Source organism: Actinia tenebrosa, unplaced genomic scaffold (genome assembly GCF_029948245.1).
Source record: "Actinia tenebrosa isolate PJP-AT-01 unplaced genomic scaffold, QUT_ActTen_1.0 PGA_scaffold6__47_contigs__length_16458017, whole genome shotgun sequence".
In the NCBI taxonomy this organism is placed as follows: Eukaryota; Metazoa; Cnidaria; class Anthozoa; order Actiniaria; family Actiniidae; genus Actinia; species Actinia tenebrosa.
Window position 1 is genome coordinate 15,931,386 of NW_028292583.1, and position 19,481 is coordinate 15,950,866.

At 36.1% G+C, this 19,481-nt stretch overlaps 3 protein-coding genes across 3 annotated transcripts; 2 read left to right on the forward strand and 1 right to left on the reverse strand.

Annotated features, from left to right (window-relative positions):
• Positions 1 to 1,027: 1,027 nt before the first annotated feature.
• LOC116288314 (glycine receptor subunit alpha-4-like) lies at positions 1,028 to 18,861 on the forward strand. Its single transcript, XM_031695090.2, has 12 exons — positions 1,028 to 1,086; positions 10,504 to 10,566; positions 10,721 to 10,873; positions 13,485 to 13,582; positions 13,675 to 13,742; positions 14,354 to 14,583; positions 15,316 to 15,398; positions 15,633 to 15,779; positions 15,969 to 16,318; positions 16,416 to 16,591; positions 17,864 to 17,939; positions 18,481 to 18,861. The coding sequence occupies exons 2-12, from the start codon at positions 10,562 to 10,564 to the stop codon at positions 18,691 to 18,693; spliced, it is 1,599 nt and encodes a 532-aa protein (XP_031550950.2). The 5' UTR covers positions 1,028 to 1,086; positions 10,504 to 10,561; the 3' UTR covers positions 18,694 to 18,861.
• On the forward strand, positions 3,260 to 5,802 carry LOC148906203 (uncharacterized). Its single transcript, XM_089039016.1, has 3 exons — positions 3,260 to 3,713; positions 3,974 to 4,188; positions 4,479 to 5,802. Exons 1-3 carry the CDS (start codon positions 3,425 to 3,427, stop codon positions 5,646 to 5,648), a joined length of 1,674 nt encoding a protein of 557 aa, XP_088895142.1. The 5' UTR covers positions 3,260 to 3,424; the 3' UTR covers positions 5,649 to 5,802.
• LOC148906204 (uncharacterized) lies at positions 5,217 to 8,036 on the reverse strand. The gene has a single exon (XM_089039015.1). The coding sequence runs from the start codon at positions 7,826 to 7,828 to the stop codon at positions 5,945 to 5,947; it is 1,884 nt and encodes a 627-aa protein (XP_088895141.1). The 5' UTR covers positions 7,829 to 8,036; the 3' UTR covers positions 5,217 to 5,944.
• Positions 18,862 to 19,481: the final 620 nt, after the last annotated feature.

Below are 19,481 nucleotides of genomic sequence, written 5' to 3' on the forward strand. Positions count from 1 at the left end.
CATCTATCACAACAATAATCCACCCACTGAATAAACCAAATATCACGGGAAAAGTTGCATTGCTTTCTGAAATGTTTCACTCTCTCATTCCCTGCAAAAGACAAATCTATTCCTGAATGCTAAGTTGCAACAGAAAGAAATTTCCAAAGAGGGGAAAAAACTACAACCATACGCTTATGCATGAGTCACCAAAACGAAATCAATTAATGACAAATAAAAACATTTTTCAACACATACCTATAAGTACTAACTAATCATAATTTTATAAATAAAACAACTATATAGTTATGAAATAAAAATAAGTCATGATAAATGCATAATTCTTACTAATCGCAAGTAATGTATTTCTTTATTTATTACGACAGTTGCATAAGCATTGTGGCTTTTGTGGGTTTTCTTTTTTAAATGTTTTTCTTGCGTAAAGTGTTCGTCGAATAGTTCCATTCTTTGAGAGGAGTTAATGGATTTTGAACTGCTAACACGCGAGTTCTTTATCCTGTAACCGCTATCGATTCCTTATTCAAAACCTTTTAAAAAAAACAAACGTTTTAGATATTCCTTCATAGACCAAAAACACAGGCTAAGATTCTCATTTGTTTTATATATATATATTTTAAAGTGTTAATTGCGTGTTAACAACACGAATCTCTTGAACGCGTGAATCCATTTTTCTTCAAATTTCTGAGTACTTTTTCGTAATAAAACCATCTTTATCTTAAAACATATTGATTTTCCTTCATGTGTGTATATTTTGCTGTTCAGTAGTTACTAATTTAGTATTTTGGGGGGTTTTAGAGCCGTTTTTTTATATGGACGACTCATCGATGACACATTTGCATGTCCTACACTGGCACAGCAGTAGGAGGGCTCCCTAGGTCTTTGGGCAGGTGCAAAACATTAAAACTTGACCTTCGGATTCAAATCCAAACCGTATAGTTATTTTACCACAGTGAATCATCTTCCTCAGTTACTAGTGTCTTTGTCTTGTAAGAGTACATGAACTAAAACTCCAGTTTACTCAAAGACAAAACTGGCCGCACACTGGCACACTCCTGAGAGGAAAAGATTAATGTTCAGACTCCTTAGGTATGGAATTATTTGTTTATATGTTGTCGTAACTTTAAAAGTCATACAAATCTAACGTTATGACAAAAACATCTCATATAACTACAAAACCTTCAAAAACTATCAAAATACTTCTAAAGATGTAGTTTTCATATCGTTTTTTTTAAAATCACTGGTAACTTGAAGAATATGGCATTTAATATTACGACTAAGAAATCAGAGGCTCGAACGTTATATTTCTTACAATTATACACGAGCAAATTGAAAGACATTTTAAGAGTCATTTTTAACTTGATTCTAGATGCAAATTAAAAGATGTTTTTTGCAATGATTTGCGTGAAAATATCTTTGCCATTATTCTCATATGGATATTTTAACTCGAAATGTTTTCAAAAACAAGAAAGTGAGAAGATATCTCGTCATGACACATGCAAGATATATTCATAAACATATCATGGATAATGGTAAATTTAACCGCTTTTGAATAAAACAAAACCAACATGTTTTAAAATGCAAGAATCAAAGATGTCTTAATTCATATAACATTCGGTCAGTGAATGTTTATTTACGCCAGGATATTGCTAATTCTGAAAAGAATTTTCACTTCCTAATTGAACGAAATAGATTTTTTAATGTCGTCTAAAGACCAAGTTAGAAATTATAAGAATATTTAAAATTAAAACTGATAAACATGTAAAATTGTGATCTTATATTAGCAATGATAATTCATATTCAATTCAAATTCCAGTATTCGTTTGGTTTTGTCCCAGTTTTTGAAGTATTTTGCTAGTATTCTTCTAGCAAAATTGAACTCTGTTGCTGCGCGCGAGCTACCAAGTACTGCTGACAGTGCGTGGCTAAAACGCGCTCAAGATCTAGACCCGCAGGGCACATGGCTCTACTGGCATACTCGTGAATAGCAAAATTGGCTTTTATTTTACCGAGAATAAAGTCATGACTTTTTAGATCCTTTATTGTCATGTAGTGAGGTTCCTCTGAGGTAGGAGTGTTACAGTAACTATGTTTATTGTCTGTGTAGAAGTTGAATAAATTAGGACTGGCGACCAATGCAAGAACCGAGGATATTTTATAACAGTAGCAAAAAATACCGTAACATAGAGAGAGTAGAAAATATTGAAGACCGTAAGTCATGTAATAAACATTTTCTTATTCTATACTGCAGAGGAAGAAACAAATTGGTATTCAAAAGGGATTTCATTTAGATTAACCTCGACATCTTGGGGAAAGAATTACAAATTACTAGAAAATTTCTGGTGGAAAAACGTACCGCACTAAATAGAAAAAAATATCCAACTTGACAAAAACCGAGCTCACTGAGGAAATAAATTAAAAACTCCTTTTTTCCCTCCAAATTTTGTCGAAGCTATAGTTATCAAAGTGACATCTAACTGCTGTTGGACGAGCTGCGCGGAGAATATCAATTGAAAATTATCTCTTGTACCATTGTTAATTTGGATTACAATGATATTACTACAACTATTCATTAAAGTGTTCTCTTAATATCGAGCTATTCTCTCGGCACGAAGCATTTAGTAGATTTAATTATAGAATGTTATTAAGGACGCCTCAAAGACAAATAGCTTCGTCAATTTTTATCCACTTAATTCAGAAAAAAATACCGTTTTTCGTCTTGATACACATCTTTCCAATGAGTCACTTTAACGAATTTGTTTTCGGTAGATTTGTTAGTTTCCTTCTTTGTTTCTTTTTAAGATTTTGAAGACAAAAGAAATATTAAACGGTTTTAATTGTGAAATCATTTACCCGGAAGTCTTATGAATTTTTATGTCCAAACTTTTTCATTTACATATGACTTTACTATTATCCAACTTTTTATTGCATATTTCTTAATTTGGATAGTTCCGTTGCAAAAAAAAAAACAAGACAAAACAAAACAAAAAAACAGTTAAAAAGTCAGTTCGTAAAAGTGGGAGGGTTTAAGATATATATATATATATACAAGGGCGGATCCAGGGGGGGCAAAGAGGGGCCCCCCTTCAGCAGAAAAAAAACAAAACAAAACAAACCTGAAGAATTAGATGCTTTTTTTATTGTTTTCCGTTGTGTTGACGGAAGAAACTTAATTAGCCCCCCCCCCCCCTTAAAATTCTGGCCAGATGCGCTCTTGATATATAAGTTGATGTATGCAACTATGTACAAAACGCCAATACTCCCTTTGCTAGATCGCGTAAGACCGCTGGAAAAAGATATTGGGGCGCGCTTCGATAACTTGGAATCGAGGCTATCCCTGTATACGAACTCATCTCTCTGTGACAGATATAAGAGGTTTTTAGTATTAGTTGCTGTTAAGAAAGCTTTTTGATCGTTTCAACGACTTATGGAGGTAAATAATACTAACAAGAAAAGGCAAAGAAGCCGAGGAAAGCAATGTGCAGCAGCAGCTTGCAATAGCTTTGAATACTTGAACGATGGAAGCCGTTCAAACATTCGGTTTTTCCAGTTCCCAGCGAAGGTATCTTTGCGAACTCGCTGGTGCAACTTGATCAAGAGGCAGCATGGGAGAGATGGATTTTATGTTAAGCCATCTACAGTGGTCTGCGATAAACATTTTCAGCAAGAAGACATTTACAAACCTCCAGGAGGAACGCGACATAGGTTACGGCCAGGTACGTGAGCTAAGTGATTATCGATCAAGCTGGATTTACTTTGTTTGATTGTTTCATTCAAAATGCTTACTGCATGCATGGAGCCTATGTAATGGCTTATAACATGTTCTTTCAGTCAAATGATAAGTAAAAAGTCAGATACATTAAATTCTACTTTCCTTGTGCCCATTATAGACTAGCTCGAACCTAGTAGCTTACTCAAAACTCGTTTCACTGTTTAAAATTACCTATTTATCACTATCGTTTCACTGTTGTTGCAGGTGCAGAGCCATCGATTTTCGAGTGGTCACCTCAACCCAAGAAAAAGACAAGAAGAGTTTTGACAAGAAGAGTGTTAAAAAGTAAAGAAAATGTGTCACCAAAGCCTCAAGAACAAAGCGTTTACATTGACATTGAAGAGAAAAAGGACCTTGAAGAGAGCCCCAGTGAACCTGCAGTAAATGTATGCGAGACTGACGAAACTGATATGCCTCAGGTAGTTACATACAAACTATTATGAATGTTTTTTTTCTTTTGCCCAAAAAATATACCCTTGGTATTATGGGTTTACCTTGCGAGTATAAAACTAATAAGTCTCATTTTATGTTGCACTGATAGCAGCACAGAATGCCATCCAAGTGCTCAAATATAAATGTTTGTAAAACTTATAAATGTGTTGTGCTGTTTTAAATAACTACCCATAATGTTATTGTTGTTCATTGCTATATTTATTATTATATATTTATGAGAGTAAACTTGACAAAAAACTTTCTTGTTGTATTGCAGGTACAAGAAAAATCCACACAGACTGACTGGTCATTTGATTTTCCATCATCTTCAAAGAATAATGACCATGATTATGCCTTCACCTTTACTCAAACACCTAAGTACCCTTGCGAATACCAACAGACTATGCAGGAAAGGCTAGAAGTCAAGTCAGAGATGTTGAACAGTCTTAGGGTTAAAGTGGGAAATTTACAGAAAGAACTTGATGACTACAAAGAAAGGGAATTCAGCCTTCAGAAATTTAAAGATGATGACTCTGCCATTCAGTTTTACACTGGATTCCCCAACTATGATACACTTGTGCACTTTTTTAATTACATTGAACCAAAACTTGAAAAAATGCAGTATTGGGGCAGTGGTGATGTAAAAGATTCCCAGACATATCAAGAACAAGGCAAAAAGAAACCAGGTCCCAAAAGGAACATAACATTTATAAATGAGTTTTTTATGGTATTAGTTAGACTTAAAGTTGGTCTTTTTGTCAGGGATTTAGCTGATAGGTTTAACATCTCTATGGGTCATTTTTCCAAGATTTTTTGTACCTGGATAAATTTTTTATATTTTGAATTAGACCAGTTATTTCCATTTCCTTCTCAAAGTGCAGTGAGAAGAAATATGCCAGAGCAGTTTGCTCTGTATCCAACAACAAGGGTAATAATTGATTGTACAGAGATATTTGTGGAGGTTCCCTCTTCTATGACAGCGCAATCATTAACATGGTCGAATTACAAACACCACAACACTTTTAAAGCTTTAATTGGTATTTCTCCAAATGGTCAAGTAACCTTTGTTTCTAAACTGTGGGGTGGAAGGGTTTCAGATAAGTTTATAACTCAGCAATCAGGCTTAATCCAATTTCTTAATACTGGGGATAATGTCATGGCTGACAGGGGGTTTGATATTGGAGACATCTTACCTCAGGGAGTACATTTAAACATTCCTCCTTACAAAGGTAGTAGAAATCAGCTTACTGCTGAAGAAGTTCAAGAGACAGTGCATATTGCATCTGTACGCATTCATGTGGAGCGAGCAATAGGGAGAATAAAGGGATATCATATTCTTGATGGGACCCTGCCTTTAAGTCTATCTCATGTAGCTAATCAGATATTTACTGTTTGCTCCTATCTAACTAATTTTTTGCCACCTTTACTCCCACCAAAATGTATCTGATTAATAATGAGATTATTATTAAGATAATTACAAAAGTATTTTTCTACTATAAAAGTCTTCGAATGACTATTTAGCTATCAAGTAACCAAGAACTTTTTGTACATTTCATACAAATCATGTATGTAAGATTTAGTAATAAAAATACAGTGACTTGTTTTGTCCAAAAACGTTTTTCTTAAAAACAAACCATATGTTGATAAAAATTTGTGCAAAATTGTTAATAGCCTGCAGTCAGTATACCCACAAAATACATGTACATGTAACTACTGACTGCACTTTAACTATATTTTACAAGGCTAAACACTTCTTTTGGCCTTTTGTGTCTTCTTGAAACTTTTCCAACCACCATGCTTATAAAGTGGGATGCCATGCTGAACTCTTCTTGTAAACACTTCGGGGAGAAATGCCCTTCGATAGAAGTATTCGATCCTTGGTAGAACAAAACTAAACCACCACTGTCTATCAAAGTATACTCTTTCAATGTTCAAGTTTGCTGGACCAAACCAAACTACAAAATCAATCCATTGTAGCTCACAGACAAACATTTGTCCCTGGACTTGATAGTAGTATTGATGACCATGTTTTAGTTTAGGAACTTGACCGTCTCGTATTGATAAACAGAAGTTTTTGTCCTGGCATGCTTCTTCAACAGACATTCCTTTCTTCGAAAAAGGACATTTCACTTCTAATCCACCCTGCTTCTGCCCATTAGCATTCTGGTCGAAAACCATTCTGTCAAGGCTTGCCCCATATCCTGGCCTGACTTTTGAAATAATTGTTCCTACTTCCCAGACTTTCAAATTTGCATTCCCCTCTCTAGCTTTCACTGCAATGTAGTCTTCAACTGCAACAGATTCATGCAACTGTCCATATTCAAGTGCTGGAACAGGCTTTCTGACATCAGGGATATACATCATCCTCTTTAGCAGCTTATCAGGTTCTGACGTCCTGACTGCTGCAGATTTGAAATTTGAAGCAGTCAGTTTAATCCTCTTTAATTCCCGCCAAGATGCATTTGCACTCTGTCCTCTTGTCATCCTCTCAATTGTTTCTATTTCATTGTCATCAGCTTTCTCAGTATAAATGTCAATCATTGACTTAAAATTCATAGTTGAAATGTCATAAAAATCATTGAATGGCAACTCAATATCTTGTTCTATTTCAATATCTGGTGCACTTTCAGGAACTGACTCACAAACATTGTCAATAATCAAATTCTCATCATCAACTTGCAGAGGCTTGATATCATGAAACAAGAAAAATGAAGAGCTTTGCATAGATTGAGCAAGATTGGAACACAGTGTTTCAAGTCTTCCTGTGTTTATTTGTCTGTCATCTGGAGCCCTTGGATCATACAGGCTGTTTTTTGCTTTTTTTCTTGCTTCTTTTCCAAAGCTATACTTTGTAATTACGATGTCATCCACTGGCTTAGGCTGTATCCGAACATTTCGAGGTACATTCCAACTACATAGCCTTGATGTGCATGACACTGGCTCACAGCTTTCCTTCAAACCTCTATGGGAGAAGTCTTCCATGGCAAATAAGACCCCACCAACATGATTACAATGGCCACGACCATGTACACCCCTCCCTGCTGGGCACATACAAGCAGCTTTTAAAACATCTCCAAGATGAGTGAAAGAGATAATGGCCTTGTATTTCTCTTGCTTCATGGAAGCCAACACTTCTGCTTCGACATACGTAACTCTCGTAGAACAACCGACTCGAATGTCTTTGATATGTCCCTCTTTAAAAAACTGATACGCTTTGAGTTTTTTGTAAGCTGATGTCTGAATAGATGTGTGGTTATACTTGGATGTCTTGGTTACAAGGTAATCGTAAAGCTGCACAAGGTTAAACGTGGGTAGGTTTCGTAAGTCCTTGCTCCACTGGCAGTGTGAACATTCACGCGATAGCTTTTCGTAGGTTGTTTCTTCGTTGCTTTTAGTGTTTGATACGATATTTACTAATGCTTGCTCTCTGGCTTGCGGTTTTACATAATGATCCTTGGTCTCAGCATCTCCTTGTAATCTTAAATCTTTCCTTTGGAAAGTTGTGTGACATCGAATCACAAGGTCAGACTTGTTTCCACTCGACGTCTGATTTTCACGACGTAAAATCTCGCGTAATTCCTTGACAGTAAACTTTTTTAGCTCATCAAGCGATGGAATGGTTTCCATTGAATTAGTTCACTTAAAAATTTCAAATAAAATCACCGTATTACTGACTTTTGCTACTACTTGGAATAAAAAACACACTCGTTGATAAGGGATTGTTGTTGTTGTCACGCCAGCAATACAGGGATAGCCTCGTTTTCGCGTTAGAAGCGAACACGCGGCTTAGAGTCCAGCGGTCGCTAACCGAGAACTCGAAACTGGAGTATTAAAATATGTCTGTCTGTCTGTCTGTCTGTCTGTCTGTCTGTCTGTCTGTCTGTCTGTCTGTCTGTCTGTCTGTCTGTCTGTCTGTCTGTCTGTCTGTCTGTCTGTCTGTCTGTCTGTATATCAGTTGGCTGGATCCGCTCTTGATATATCAGTTGGTGTTTCGACCCTGACATTCGGTCATGAGTAAACTACGATATCCCTCTTTAAAATGCTGGGGACATTTGATACAGAATTAATTGGTTTTCTTTTTTAATTCGGGTACCGTATTCATATCGATGCAGTAGTTTCCCGCCTTTATGTTTTTTTTAGAGTATCATAAATATAGGAAGAAAATATCAACTTAGATTGGCTTTATTAACTTTTCTTGGTCTTAATTTTTTTAATTGATAAAGAAGTATGGATAGAAGTAAATGTAAGCTTAGTAATGCCAAGTTTATTTAATAAGGGACTTGGACAGCTCGCGTAGACGATTCAATTCATTTAGAGAAAACCAATTTGGGCTGACTCTCAATTGGCTTTCCTATTAACCAATATACACTTATTTCAATAAATTTAGTCACCTGAAAAGCTACAAAGCTGAGACCGACAAGGATTATGGGTAGATACATTTTACATGTTTTAACCGCTTGATAACTGTTGATGGACTTGAAATCTTCTACCAGTTACAAGTTAACCTCCTCTGAGCATCCTCAACTGCTGCAGTTTGTGTCGAAACCTTTACTTGTTGGATATGAAATATTTCACCATGATTCTCAGCGATCACAGCTTTCTAGGTTTTTGGTGACTAACTTTATTGAAATAAGTATATCAGAATAATACATACACCACATCCAATCAAAATGATGGATTATAATAAAAATTTAAAAGTCTTATGCTGGCGTCGGAAAACCTGTTTTATACTTTTTGAAAAATATTTCTTAACGAAATAAAAATGTTAACCCAAAAACGGGTAACGCGCAATAATATTTTTTACTAAGTTTGTTAGTTTGCCAGCTGTAAAAGGCTTGAAAAAGAAACGTTTTTTTTTTTTGATCGAGTAGCGTACATTTTATTGGCTTTGCCATAAATAAAGAAAGCCATTTAAATGCCATACTCAATGAGTCGCTAATCTTCAATTGAGACCAGTTTGAGAGCTTTGATTGGTAGAAAAATTAAAACTATTTCAACTAGGTTTTCCTTTGAAACAATGAAAGGAATTCTCATATCCAACGTAATGATAAAAAAAGACTAATAGCAAGGATAAACTAGCAAATAGATCATTAAATCCTTGCAGAATCGTATTTATTTAATAAAAGGCAGAACAAGCAATAAGGGTTTAAGACATTCTATAGACTAACGTTCATAAATTAATCAATCCAACACTAATAATAATACAGCGAAAACAAGGAAAACAAAAAGGAGATTTTCAGTATAAAACAACCGGCCGGCGTGGATTCAAAGTCTGCCGAAGTTTACCGGTAAATTAATGGTCAAAAATAACAATAGTAATCAAAGTGGAAGACATTGTAAAATCATTTTGGTTTCGCCACATGAATGAACCATGGCACAAGACCATCAAACGATCAACAATCTTGGGGGGAAAAAATAGTATAAAATAGACAAAATAACAGACATTTGAAAAAAAGGGGAGATAAAATTTTGAAGTCACTTTTAAATGCGTGGTTTATTAAATTCTGGATGAAAAATTAGATTTCTCGAAACTATAGTGAACTCTATTGGAAAACCGGTTGGTTCGTTTGCATTCCGCTATGAACGCAGAGGGGAATTTCAGCATATCTCCGGTTAGATATACACCTCCAACAGCGACCTAATCACTTCGAGTCTTACGCTTCATCAAAATCACAAAAGAAAAAATATATACTCAACACTGGACTTATTTATATCAATATAAACACAAGGCACATTTTTTTCTAGTTAAAACTTCATAAACGTAAACCTTTTTCGAATTCGCTTGAGTTACCGCTAAGCAATACTTCAAAGTCGAGGTTGGCGTACGTATAAAAGATTACTAGTTAGGGATTTATACCTAACGAAAACAACAACGAAATCTTTTCTCGGCTAGGACAATTTCAAGGTCTTGATAAAATATAGTAAATGTATGAACACATCACAAGTCCTACCTCGACATGGAACCATTGTTTCGTGGTAACTCAAACGAATTCGAGACTAAAGGTGAAAATTCTATTTCTTGATTTATGCACCGGCTCTTCCAACCTTTTTGTTGCACCCGTGTAGTTTTCCAGAGCCATTCATTGAAGATTTTCTGTGGCTTTTATTGCCAGAAGTTTATAATCCCAACGGGAGCTCTTCTTTAGCATTCTTTTCATTATTAAATCTACGGTAACCTTTTCTTCACTCCATGCGTAGAATAATACACAAGACCGGCAACATGTCAATCTGAACCACATGTCACGATATATATATATAGTATATTGATTATTATATTATATTCCGTTGAAACGTTTCCGAAGATAACACTCATTAAGACCCCAGACAAGTGCTGAAATCTGCTAGGTCGGCTTCTCGAAAATGAGGTACGTAAGACTGACATACTACACAATGAAATAGTAAATATATAAATATATTTTCTAGTTGCTTACGAGAATTTAACCAAAACATTTCTGCCCAAGACAAAGAATGAAACTCTTTATATATTTTTCAATTTACTATTGTTTGTATGTTTATTAGGATGGATTTATTTCCATGGTGGCAGATTTGGATCTGGCCAGCACTTTTTACTGGGCTACTCGCTTCTAATAACACGACTACAGCCTACAGCACTGAACCTTCGTCCCGCGAGGCCGCCGGTACTAACCGTGTTAGTGACGATGAGAATCAGTCGTGAGTATTGCATGTAGAATATACATTGAAACCCTCAGAGGTTCACAACTATTTTTTATCGTATAAATCCGTCGAGCACTTGAAAAGAGACAGATCCAATAGCTTCCAATTTAAAAATTATTACTTAAAACAAGATTTGCGGAAATCTATAGTGCCAGCGCCGATATATTGGTTGTAATATTAATCTCTGAGTGAGTATGACAATCATTACCATTTATTTATTTAATTTTTTGCACTTTTGGCAACCATTTCAGTGTTAGAAATTTTGATATCAAAATGTCCCATGCACATGCAAACATAATTCCATTTACAATAATATTCAAGTAGTAAAAATACTGAGGCTTAATAAAAACTATGCTGCTTTGGTGCAATATTTGCGCACTTGTATTTGGAAATACTGATTGATAATATAAAGATGTGCCGCGAATGGCCTCATTAATACTGAGTGACTCGAGGGAGTCAGACTCGATATCTGGATTAGCATCACTCGTACTTCATTCTTAATATTCAATTTATAAAAGTGTACCAATAGCCTCGAGGAAAGTTTTTTTGCCTTAAGGGAAAAACGTTGAGAATTGAGAAACGGCTTGGGAATTTTGGTCCTTTGACCGAATATACTTGTGTGTGAACGAACCTATGAAAGTTTAATAAAACGCCTTTTTAATTAATATAATCGAAGCATGGGCCATATGAGATTTGAATTAATTTTTTTTCTTTTTCTTTTTTTTCTTCTTTTTTTCCCTTTTTTTTTTTTCTTGCGGCAATATAGGTTTTCCCATGATTACAGTCGATATCGATCGTTATATAATATATGGTTGTTGTGCAGCTAGTATTAACAGGAATTTCGCTGACGTTCCAGCGCGCATTTTCATGAATAATAATTGCGAGATCCGGTAATGCTAAACGAGTCTATCCATATAAAAAGAGTCTTGACCAGCCACCAAAGCAGTGAAGTAGTAAATAAATATTTCCAAACGGAATGGCGAACGTGCTACGCATGCACACCACTGACTTTCAAAACTCAAAATTTAACGCTTTATTTATTATTTTTAATCAAAATGTAAACGAAACTATGGAGTCAGTTAATTTTTCTCTTCAGCCAAAAACTACCCTAGAAGTTGAGATTCATGTTTCACGCTGACTGCAAGCCGCGCCGAGCCAATTAATGTTACTGAGAGCCTTTCATCACGAGATAGAAGCTTCGCGGCATGTATTCTGAAAAATGATGAATCTTTCCTACTAGCAAACTGTGTATTTTGATAATCCTATTTTGACAGCCATGATAATAGATCATTACAAAAGAACAGATTTTTGCGGGCTAGTAATATTAAGAAAACAGTCCAGGACAGTTTTACTCCCAGATATTAAAAGCCTTGTATGTGTATAAACCTCTCGATTTTAATTTCAAAATGTTGTCATGCTTGTTCTTACCAAGTTTTGCATGGCAGATCATTTATTTATTCATCACTTATGCAGGGAAACTTCACAAAGCAAAGCTCCACTAGTTGGCCTGGGGATTCCCTTTGGCGAGAAACTTGCGGTACCGTGAAACTGAAAAATTTCCACTCTAAACCAATCAAAGAGTAGTTCGTAATTCGCCCAACCAAAATGCTACGATGTGTCCCAGCACGCGAGAATAATAATAATAATAATAATAATAATAATAATAATAATAATAATAATAATATATAGAGTGTCGTTATTCATTTCATTATGTCATAAATTCTTAAAAACGCTTGCATTAATATTACCTTAGCACTTTCACTTGACCTACATAGCAACGATAGCTATATTGTATGTTAGTAAACACTTTTCCCTTTTCTTTCAAACTTTCTCTAAAACACATATTTGTGATTCTGGCGCACGCTAAAAACCGTACGCAAACACAGCGAAAAAAAATCAAATTTATGACCAATATTGATCTTTATCGCTTTGTCAGCGATAGAGTTTGTTTTTCGTTACTTTTCAATAAAAATCTCTCTCTTTTAGTGTTTCTGTAACTCCCTTAAAAACTGAATTTCAATTCCAGACTTGTTTACATTATGGCTCAATAGAGAGCTAAGAATACTCTTATTAAAAACTGTGGGAGTTTCCTAAATTAATAGGATTGATAATGAGCCTTCCATCTATTCATAGACTAGCTAATAAACATGTCGAACCAAAATATTTACGTTTGGTGTTTTGTAAATTTGTGGAAAAAGCTCACATGCATGAAACTGCTTCAACTCTTAGCGGAAATGCAGGCCGCAAATTAAATGAATTAACAGCAGGTCGGTAAAAAAAGGAATTATTTCATTTCTATTCCTTGCTTACAGGAAATCAAGCAAGGCAACCCATGATTTCGATTAACGTTTTTCCATTCTAAAAGTGTTTGATTTTGTTTGATTATTTTTCCAAACTTTTGCTTTTCTTTTCTTTCTTTGTTTATGTTTTATTTTATATTGTTTTTTTTTTGCTTTAATTTATTTTTGATAGTTTATTTCTTTTATGATACCTTGAAAAGAAGAAACGTAACGCACGTGGAAAATTTATTGAAAACGACTAAAATACGATATCAGGAAATCAGACAATTCTTTTTTTTTTTTTTAATAATTTTCCTTTTCTCTGACAGTCCTACTCCATCTTGGAGAGAAATAGCAAGGAACAAATCAAGACTTGTCAAAGATCTTCTCACGGATTACGACAAGAGGATCCGACCTTTTACAGGAGGTAAGCAACTGGGAAAAGTATTTTTAAATGGTTGGCAGCAAATTAAACCACATCCCAATTCAACTTTATATCGTTATTTTTTACGATAACAGTTTCGCCTCTAGAAGTTCGTGTGGACATGTTCATATCAAATATATGGGCAATAGAAGAAGCAAGAATGGTGAGTCTTGCATGATTTCAGCATTTGTCGTCAAATACAGAATAGAGAGAAAATATATTGTGAAGATAAAAATTCTACTAGTCAACCTTTATTTTGGTACGTTTGGTATGACGTCACAGTGTCATGGCCGCCATGTTGCCGGTTAACCTTGGTTATCTTAATTGGTATGGTTTAGGTGTTTTTCCTGTCATCCTGGTAGGCCTAGGGACGGGATAGTTGTTTCCTACCAATGGACTATTTTAACGATACGACGGCCATCTTGCCAGGGGGGAAAACAACGACGTCATTACTGTAATGCCTTGCGATCCAAGATGGCCGCCGTATCGTGGAAGTAGTTGATCCATTGCATGCAACGTGCGCGTAGGGAAATAGATAGGGGAGGGAATTGGAGGCGACAGTATGAGAATGGAGAGGAGTGGAGAGGAAAAGAGAGCAGAGGGGAGAGCAGAGCAGAAGAGAGCAGAAGAGAGCAGAAGAGAGCAGAAGAGAGCAGAAGAGAGCAGAAGAGAGCAGAAGAGAGCAGAAGAGAATAGACGAGAGAAGAGGTGAGGGGAATATATGATCGTTTTCCCTGACAGGGACATTAGTTAAAGCAAAGTTCTTTTTCCTAGGATTTCACGATAGATATGTATTTACGTCAATACTGGACGGACCCTCGACTAAGATTCTACGCTCCATTGGCCAACAAAGAAGCGCTTACATTAAACAGACAAACCATTGATGAAATTTGGATTCCCAGTACTTACTTCTTCAACGCTAAGAAGGCTTATTTTCACGATGTGACGACTGAAAACTACCTTCTTATGATTCAACCAAATGGTGATGTGTTCTACAGTGTAAGGTAAGCACTAACCAATCATGGACTCTAAGATGGATAGAATTAGGAATAACAAACAGAATGGGCGTGTTAATAGAGTATGCATGAAATGGATTGGATGAGAATGGGCGTGTTAATACAGTATACATGAAATGAATTGGATGAAAATGGGTGTGTTAATAGAGTATACATAAAAATGGATTGGACTGAGAAATAACGTAGAGAATGGGTGTGTTAATAGAGTATACATGAAATGGATTGGATGAGAATGGGCGTGTTAATAGAGTATACATGAAATGGATTGGATGAGAATGGGCGTGTTAATAGAGTATACATGAAATGGATTGGATGAGAATGGGTGTGTTAATAGAATACACATGAAATGGATTGGATGAGAATGGGTGTGTTAATGCAGTATACATGAAATGGATTGGATGAGAAATAACAAACAGAATGGGCGTGTTAATAGTAGAGTATACATGAAATGGATTGGATGAGAAATAACGTAGAGAATGGGTGCAAAAGGGTATTCTCTTCCATTTTTTTCCTAAATTTATTTTCCCTCTCGAATTCTGGTTTTGCGGCCGAATTGTTTCCCTGTTTTCCCCCTCATTGATTATTCTATCCACCCACTGTCTTCGTGTGACTTGATACCAATTATCCATTATTACATGGGGTTTTACAATCGATGCTGCGGTTTATGGCTGATGCTATTCGATGCATTAATAGTGAATGTGCTTCTTTTGTTATTTTCAGATTAACTATAACAATGGCATGTAAGCTGACTCTTCAACAGTTCCCACATGACGTTCAAAAATGCGAGATGATAGTCGAATCATGTAAGATTAAAAGTTGAAAGCAGTTCAAAGAGAGTCGAGAGTTAATTCCTTTTTTCTGTTGAAGGTTATTAAGTAGAGGGTACCTCAAGGGTCTTTCTTGGGCCCCTTATTGGCTGTGATACTAGATATCAATGTTGATTCTCTATTTTAAGAGAGAGAGAACGATAAAGATAAAGATCTAGTTTTCCTATTATTTATGATAAAGACAATTAACCCCGTCATTTCTTCTACTAGATGGTTACCAAGCAACGGACGTATTTTACAGATGGAACTCGAGGAATACAACCAACGATGTGGTTTACATTGCGGAAGACTTAGAGATGCCTCAGTTTAAGATAACAAACATTGAGTTAGAAGAAAGGACAAACATTTACAACATAGGTAGATATGCTTCTACATTTAGTGAATTTTATCTTCATCGGTTTTACTGCATTTCTATTAGAAATTTCGAGGTCGAGGAAAAAACTGGTTCAAACTGAAATAACTGATTATGCTAATTAGAGGCTTCTCACGCATGCGTTCTAGTGAGAATACTACAGATATTTTTTTTTTTTTAATTTTTTTCTTTAGGTCCCCATTCAGCACTTGCTGCCAAGTTCACATTTCACCGTCGCCTTGGTTACTACATGATTCAGACTTACATTCCCTCGATGCTAACAGTCATCATATCATGGTTCTCTTTCTGGATTTCACCCGACTCACCACCAGCCCGCGTAGGCCTTGGTATCACCACGGTTCTTACGATGATAACCATATCAAACAGCGCACGCGCGCCTTTGCCAAAGGTTTCTTACACTAAAGCGATCGATTGGTTCCTGCTGATGTGTCTTGTGTACGTGTTTGGAGCTCTCATGGAGTATGCTATCGTGAATTTCCACGCTTGTAAAGTAAGGAAAAAGAAACAAGAAAGGATAAATAGTGTGAGTAGACGAAACCATAGCTTTTAAGTGATGATTTGCTATTCACCGTAGAAAACTTCTTTATCAAACCAAACATTTTCTCTGATTTTCCTTGTAGTTATCAAAAAGAATGAGACGTGAATTTATGAACTTTAATCATGATGACGAATTAAATCCCTGTCTAAACGAAGAAGAAATAACAAATATTCAAGAAGAAGACCAAGAACAAGCCAAGAAAATTACTAATAACAGTGAACAAGCAATTTCCTTTAAACCACTCACTGGTATTGTCATGTAAGTTTCATTTTTCCATTTTTTCTTTCGTTTCCGAAATAATTTTTTGCAGGAGGTATGACAATTTGTTTTTTAAGATCTTATTTTGATGTGTGGTTCTCCATTCATTTTCGGTAGTCTTTTAGTAAAGGAAAGACAAGTAAAGAAAGAAAGGTTATATATTTATTTTTTCATTCACTATGATATTATAACATAACGTTTTCCCATAACTCGTGTCTAACAATGCTTCTCTATAAATGCTTCTGTCGATGATGAGTATTTGTCTTTAAAAAAAGGTGGAAAAAAGAAAAAGAAAAAGAAAAAGAAAAAGAAAAAAAAAAAAGAAGAAAAATCGACTCCACTTTGCCATACCCCCGAGACATCCGCAGAGCTGAGGCGTCGTATGGACTTCGGACCTGACGGCGATTAAATCCTTCTGCCCTTGGGTGTACGAATTACGCAAGAAAATGTTCTAGCCGAAGCATCAGGGGAGAGACCAGCCGGCCCCCAGACCATATCGGCTAATCCCTTGCATCTCTGCCACGCACGGAATCGGTTGATAAGTATAATGTTAAAAAGTTTAGTCTATTCGATGCATTGTTTTAACGGCTATTGTTATGCTGATTTTTTTGGAACCGTGGTCCAGTGGAAAAAACTTTGGCATTCAAGATATGTACTGGGTCAAGCCCGTTCGAGGCGGGTTAGCACCTGGATGGGTCACCAAAATATTATACCCACTCAAGCTTTTGCTCCTATTCTTCTTCTTTATTTTTCTTTTTCGATTTTATGATAATAGAACTTTGATATTCTTTGCTAAAAAGATAACCATTGTGGTTTGGTTCAGTAAGAAAATATTCAACACGCTATTTTTCATATGGTTCAGCATTTTTCATGATGCAAATGGTATCCAGGTGTGGTAGATAATGGCTGAATAAAACGTTTCTCATCAAGCTTTGATTGAAACGTCGGGACAAATTTTGTCTTTTTACGTTGTTTCTACCAAACTGAAACATTTCAATTAAACATATATATAAGTCATGCTATAGACCATTCTCTTACATGCATTCTTAAACACGACTGAGTTATTGTACGACTGTTCTGATAACAGAACTGTGGCGCATTTTAATTTGATAGTGTGCGCATACCTTTCTTTGAAAAGTACTTGCTCGAAATCATAAAAAGATTGCCTAATATCCTGCTTTGAAGGGGACTGAATTCAACATGGCTGCTGTCACGTGACCCGTTCTAATCTTTCAACTTTATATCGACTGAATTTATTTTCTTCGTTTTCAGAGATAGAAAGAATCCGTTTGTTTTGAGGACAGACACTTATAAAAGAAGCGGAAAAACTAAGACACCTGAAACTAGCGTAAGTATTTCTATGTTATTTCAGTAGTTGAGTAGCAGGACTTCATAAGCATTCTCGTACCCAAAGTCTCGCAGCTTTCTAACGAAAAATCGTTTTTTTGGTGAGAGGATTCTGGGTGCGACAACAGTTCATATGCTATTTTTCATATAGTGCAGCTTTCGTATGACTGTGAAAAGCCCAGTGCCGTATGCGTACCTTGCCGTAACCGTGATGGTTTCTAGAATTTTGATTGGCTGATTTTTTTCTCGCGCAATGTGATTGGTCTGACAGTGCCTTGACCTTGGCGTGACCGTGTCCGCGCCGTGTTTATGTCGTGTTCCGGGTATTTGATTGGATGGAGAGTAAGTTTTCGAGCAGTGTGATTGGTCTGGCGTATCCCTTGCCTAGTCACAGCCGTGTTCGTGCCATGAGGTTTTCACAGTCATACGAAAACTGCTCTATGTACCATTCCGTAATCGCGCGCATCTAATATGCACTACCTGTTTCGGCGCGTTTTTATTCATTTTGATTGATTTTTATTTTCTTGTTTACAAATTTAAAGGAACTGAGAAGTAGTACAAGCACTAGTCAAGATGAAACCACTGGTCCTCTTTCAAAGCCCTACTACTTCTGGGATCCTGATCAAAGATCATTCATGACTTCAGAAAGTGCCTATATCGTAGACCGTTTTGCTCGAATATCTTTCCCTGTTACCTTTGCTGTGTTAATTTCAATATACTGGATTGTATACGCACCGGACAGGATTATATTTTAAAACAATTTGGAAACGAGTGCATCAAGCTATGAATTTTGCACAGCTGATTTGTACTCGGTTTTGAAGGCGGAACCAATTACTTTTAACACAAATTGCTGAGCTATGAACTGTAAAAAATGAATGAAGGATGTAACTTTAGACCTCTGCCCAACGACGGATGAGGGTTGGTGGGAGTAAAACTAATGGGGGGGGGGGGGGGATGCGTTTTGAGTAACTTAGTAATATTTAAACAGTTCCGCAATTTAATCTCAATGAACACTTTCCCTCTACCTCTGGTGTTCCATAAATCTAAGGATGCAAGTATTTATAATATTTCAAGAATCTTCGAATAGATTGCTTTTCTGCTGAGCCAGGAATATGTACTTTAGGAAAATATTTGGCTCGAGGTGATGCCGTACAGACCGAGGTCCGTACAAATGACCGATAGCCAAATATCTTCCCGTACGGCCCGACCTAACTCAGTCAATAAGCATTTTATCATATGATCCTCACGAAAAGAAGAAAAAAAATAATAATAATTAAAAAGAAAGCGCGCGGATTCGAGCAGGGCTCACGCCATTTTCCCGAAGGTTTTTCTAAGAGCGCGCGCCCGGGCAGATACGGGTCATATGATAATGGGTCATATTTAATATATTCCAACACCTGGCTTGATTTCTTCAAAACAAATAGATAGAAAGAAAGGAGGGAGGGGAGGGGGTGCTGACCTCCCTCTTGTCCAACACCAAATGACTTGCCTTTAAATTTATCGTATAACAAGTTTTTTTTTTGTATTCTTATTATTGAAGGAA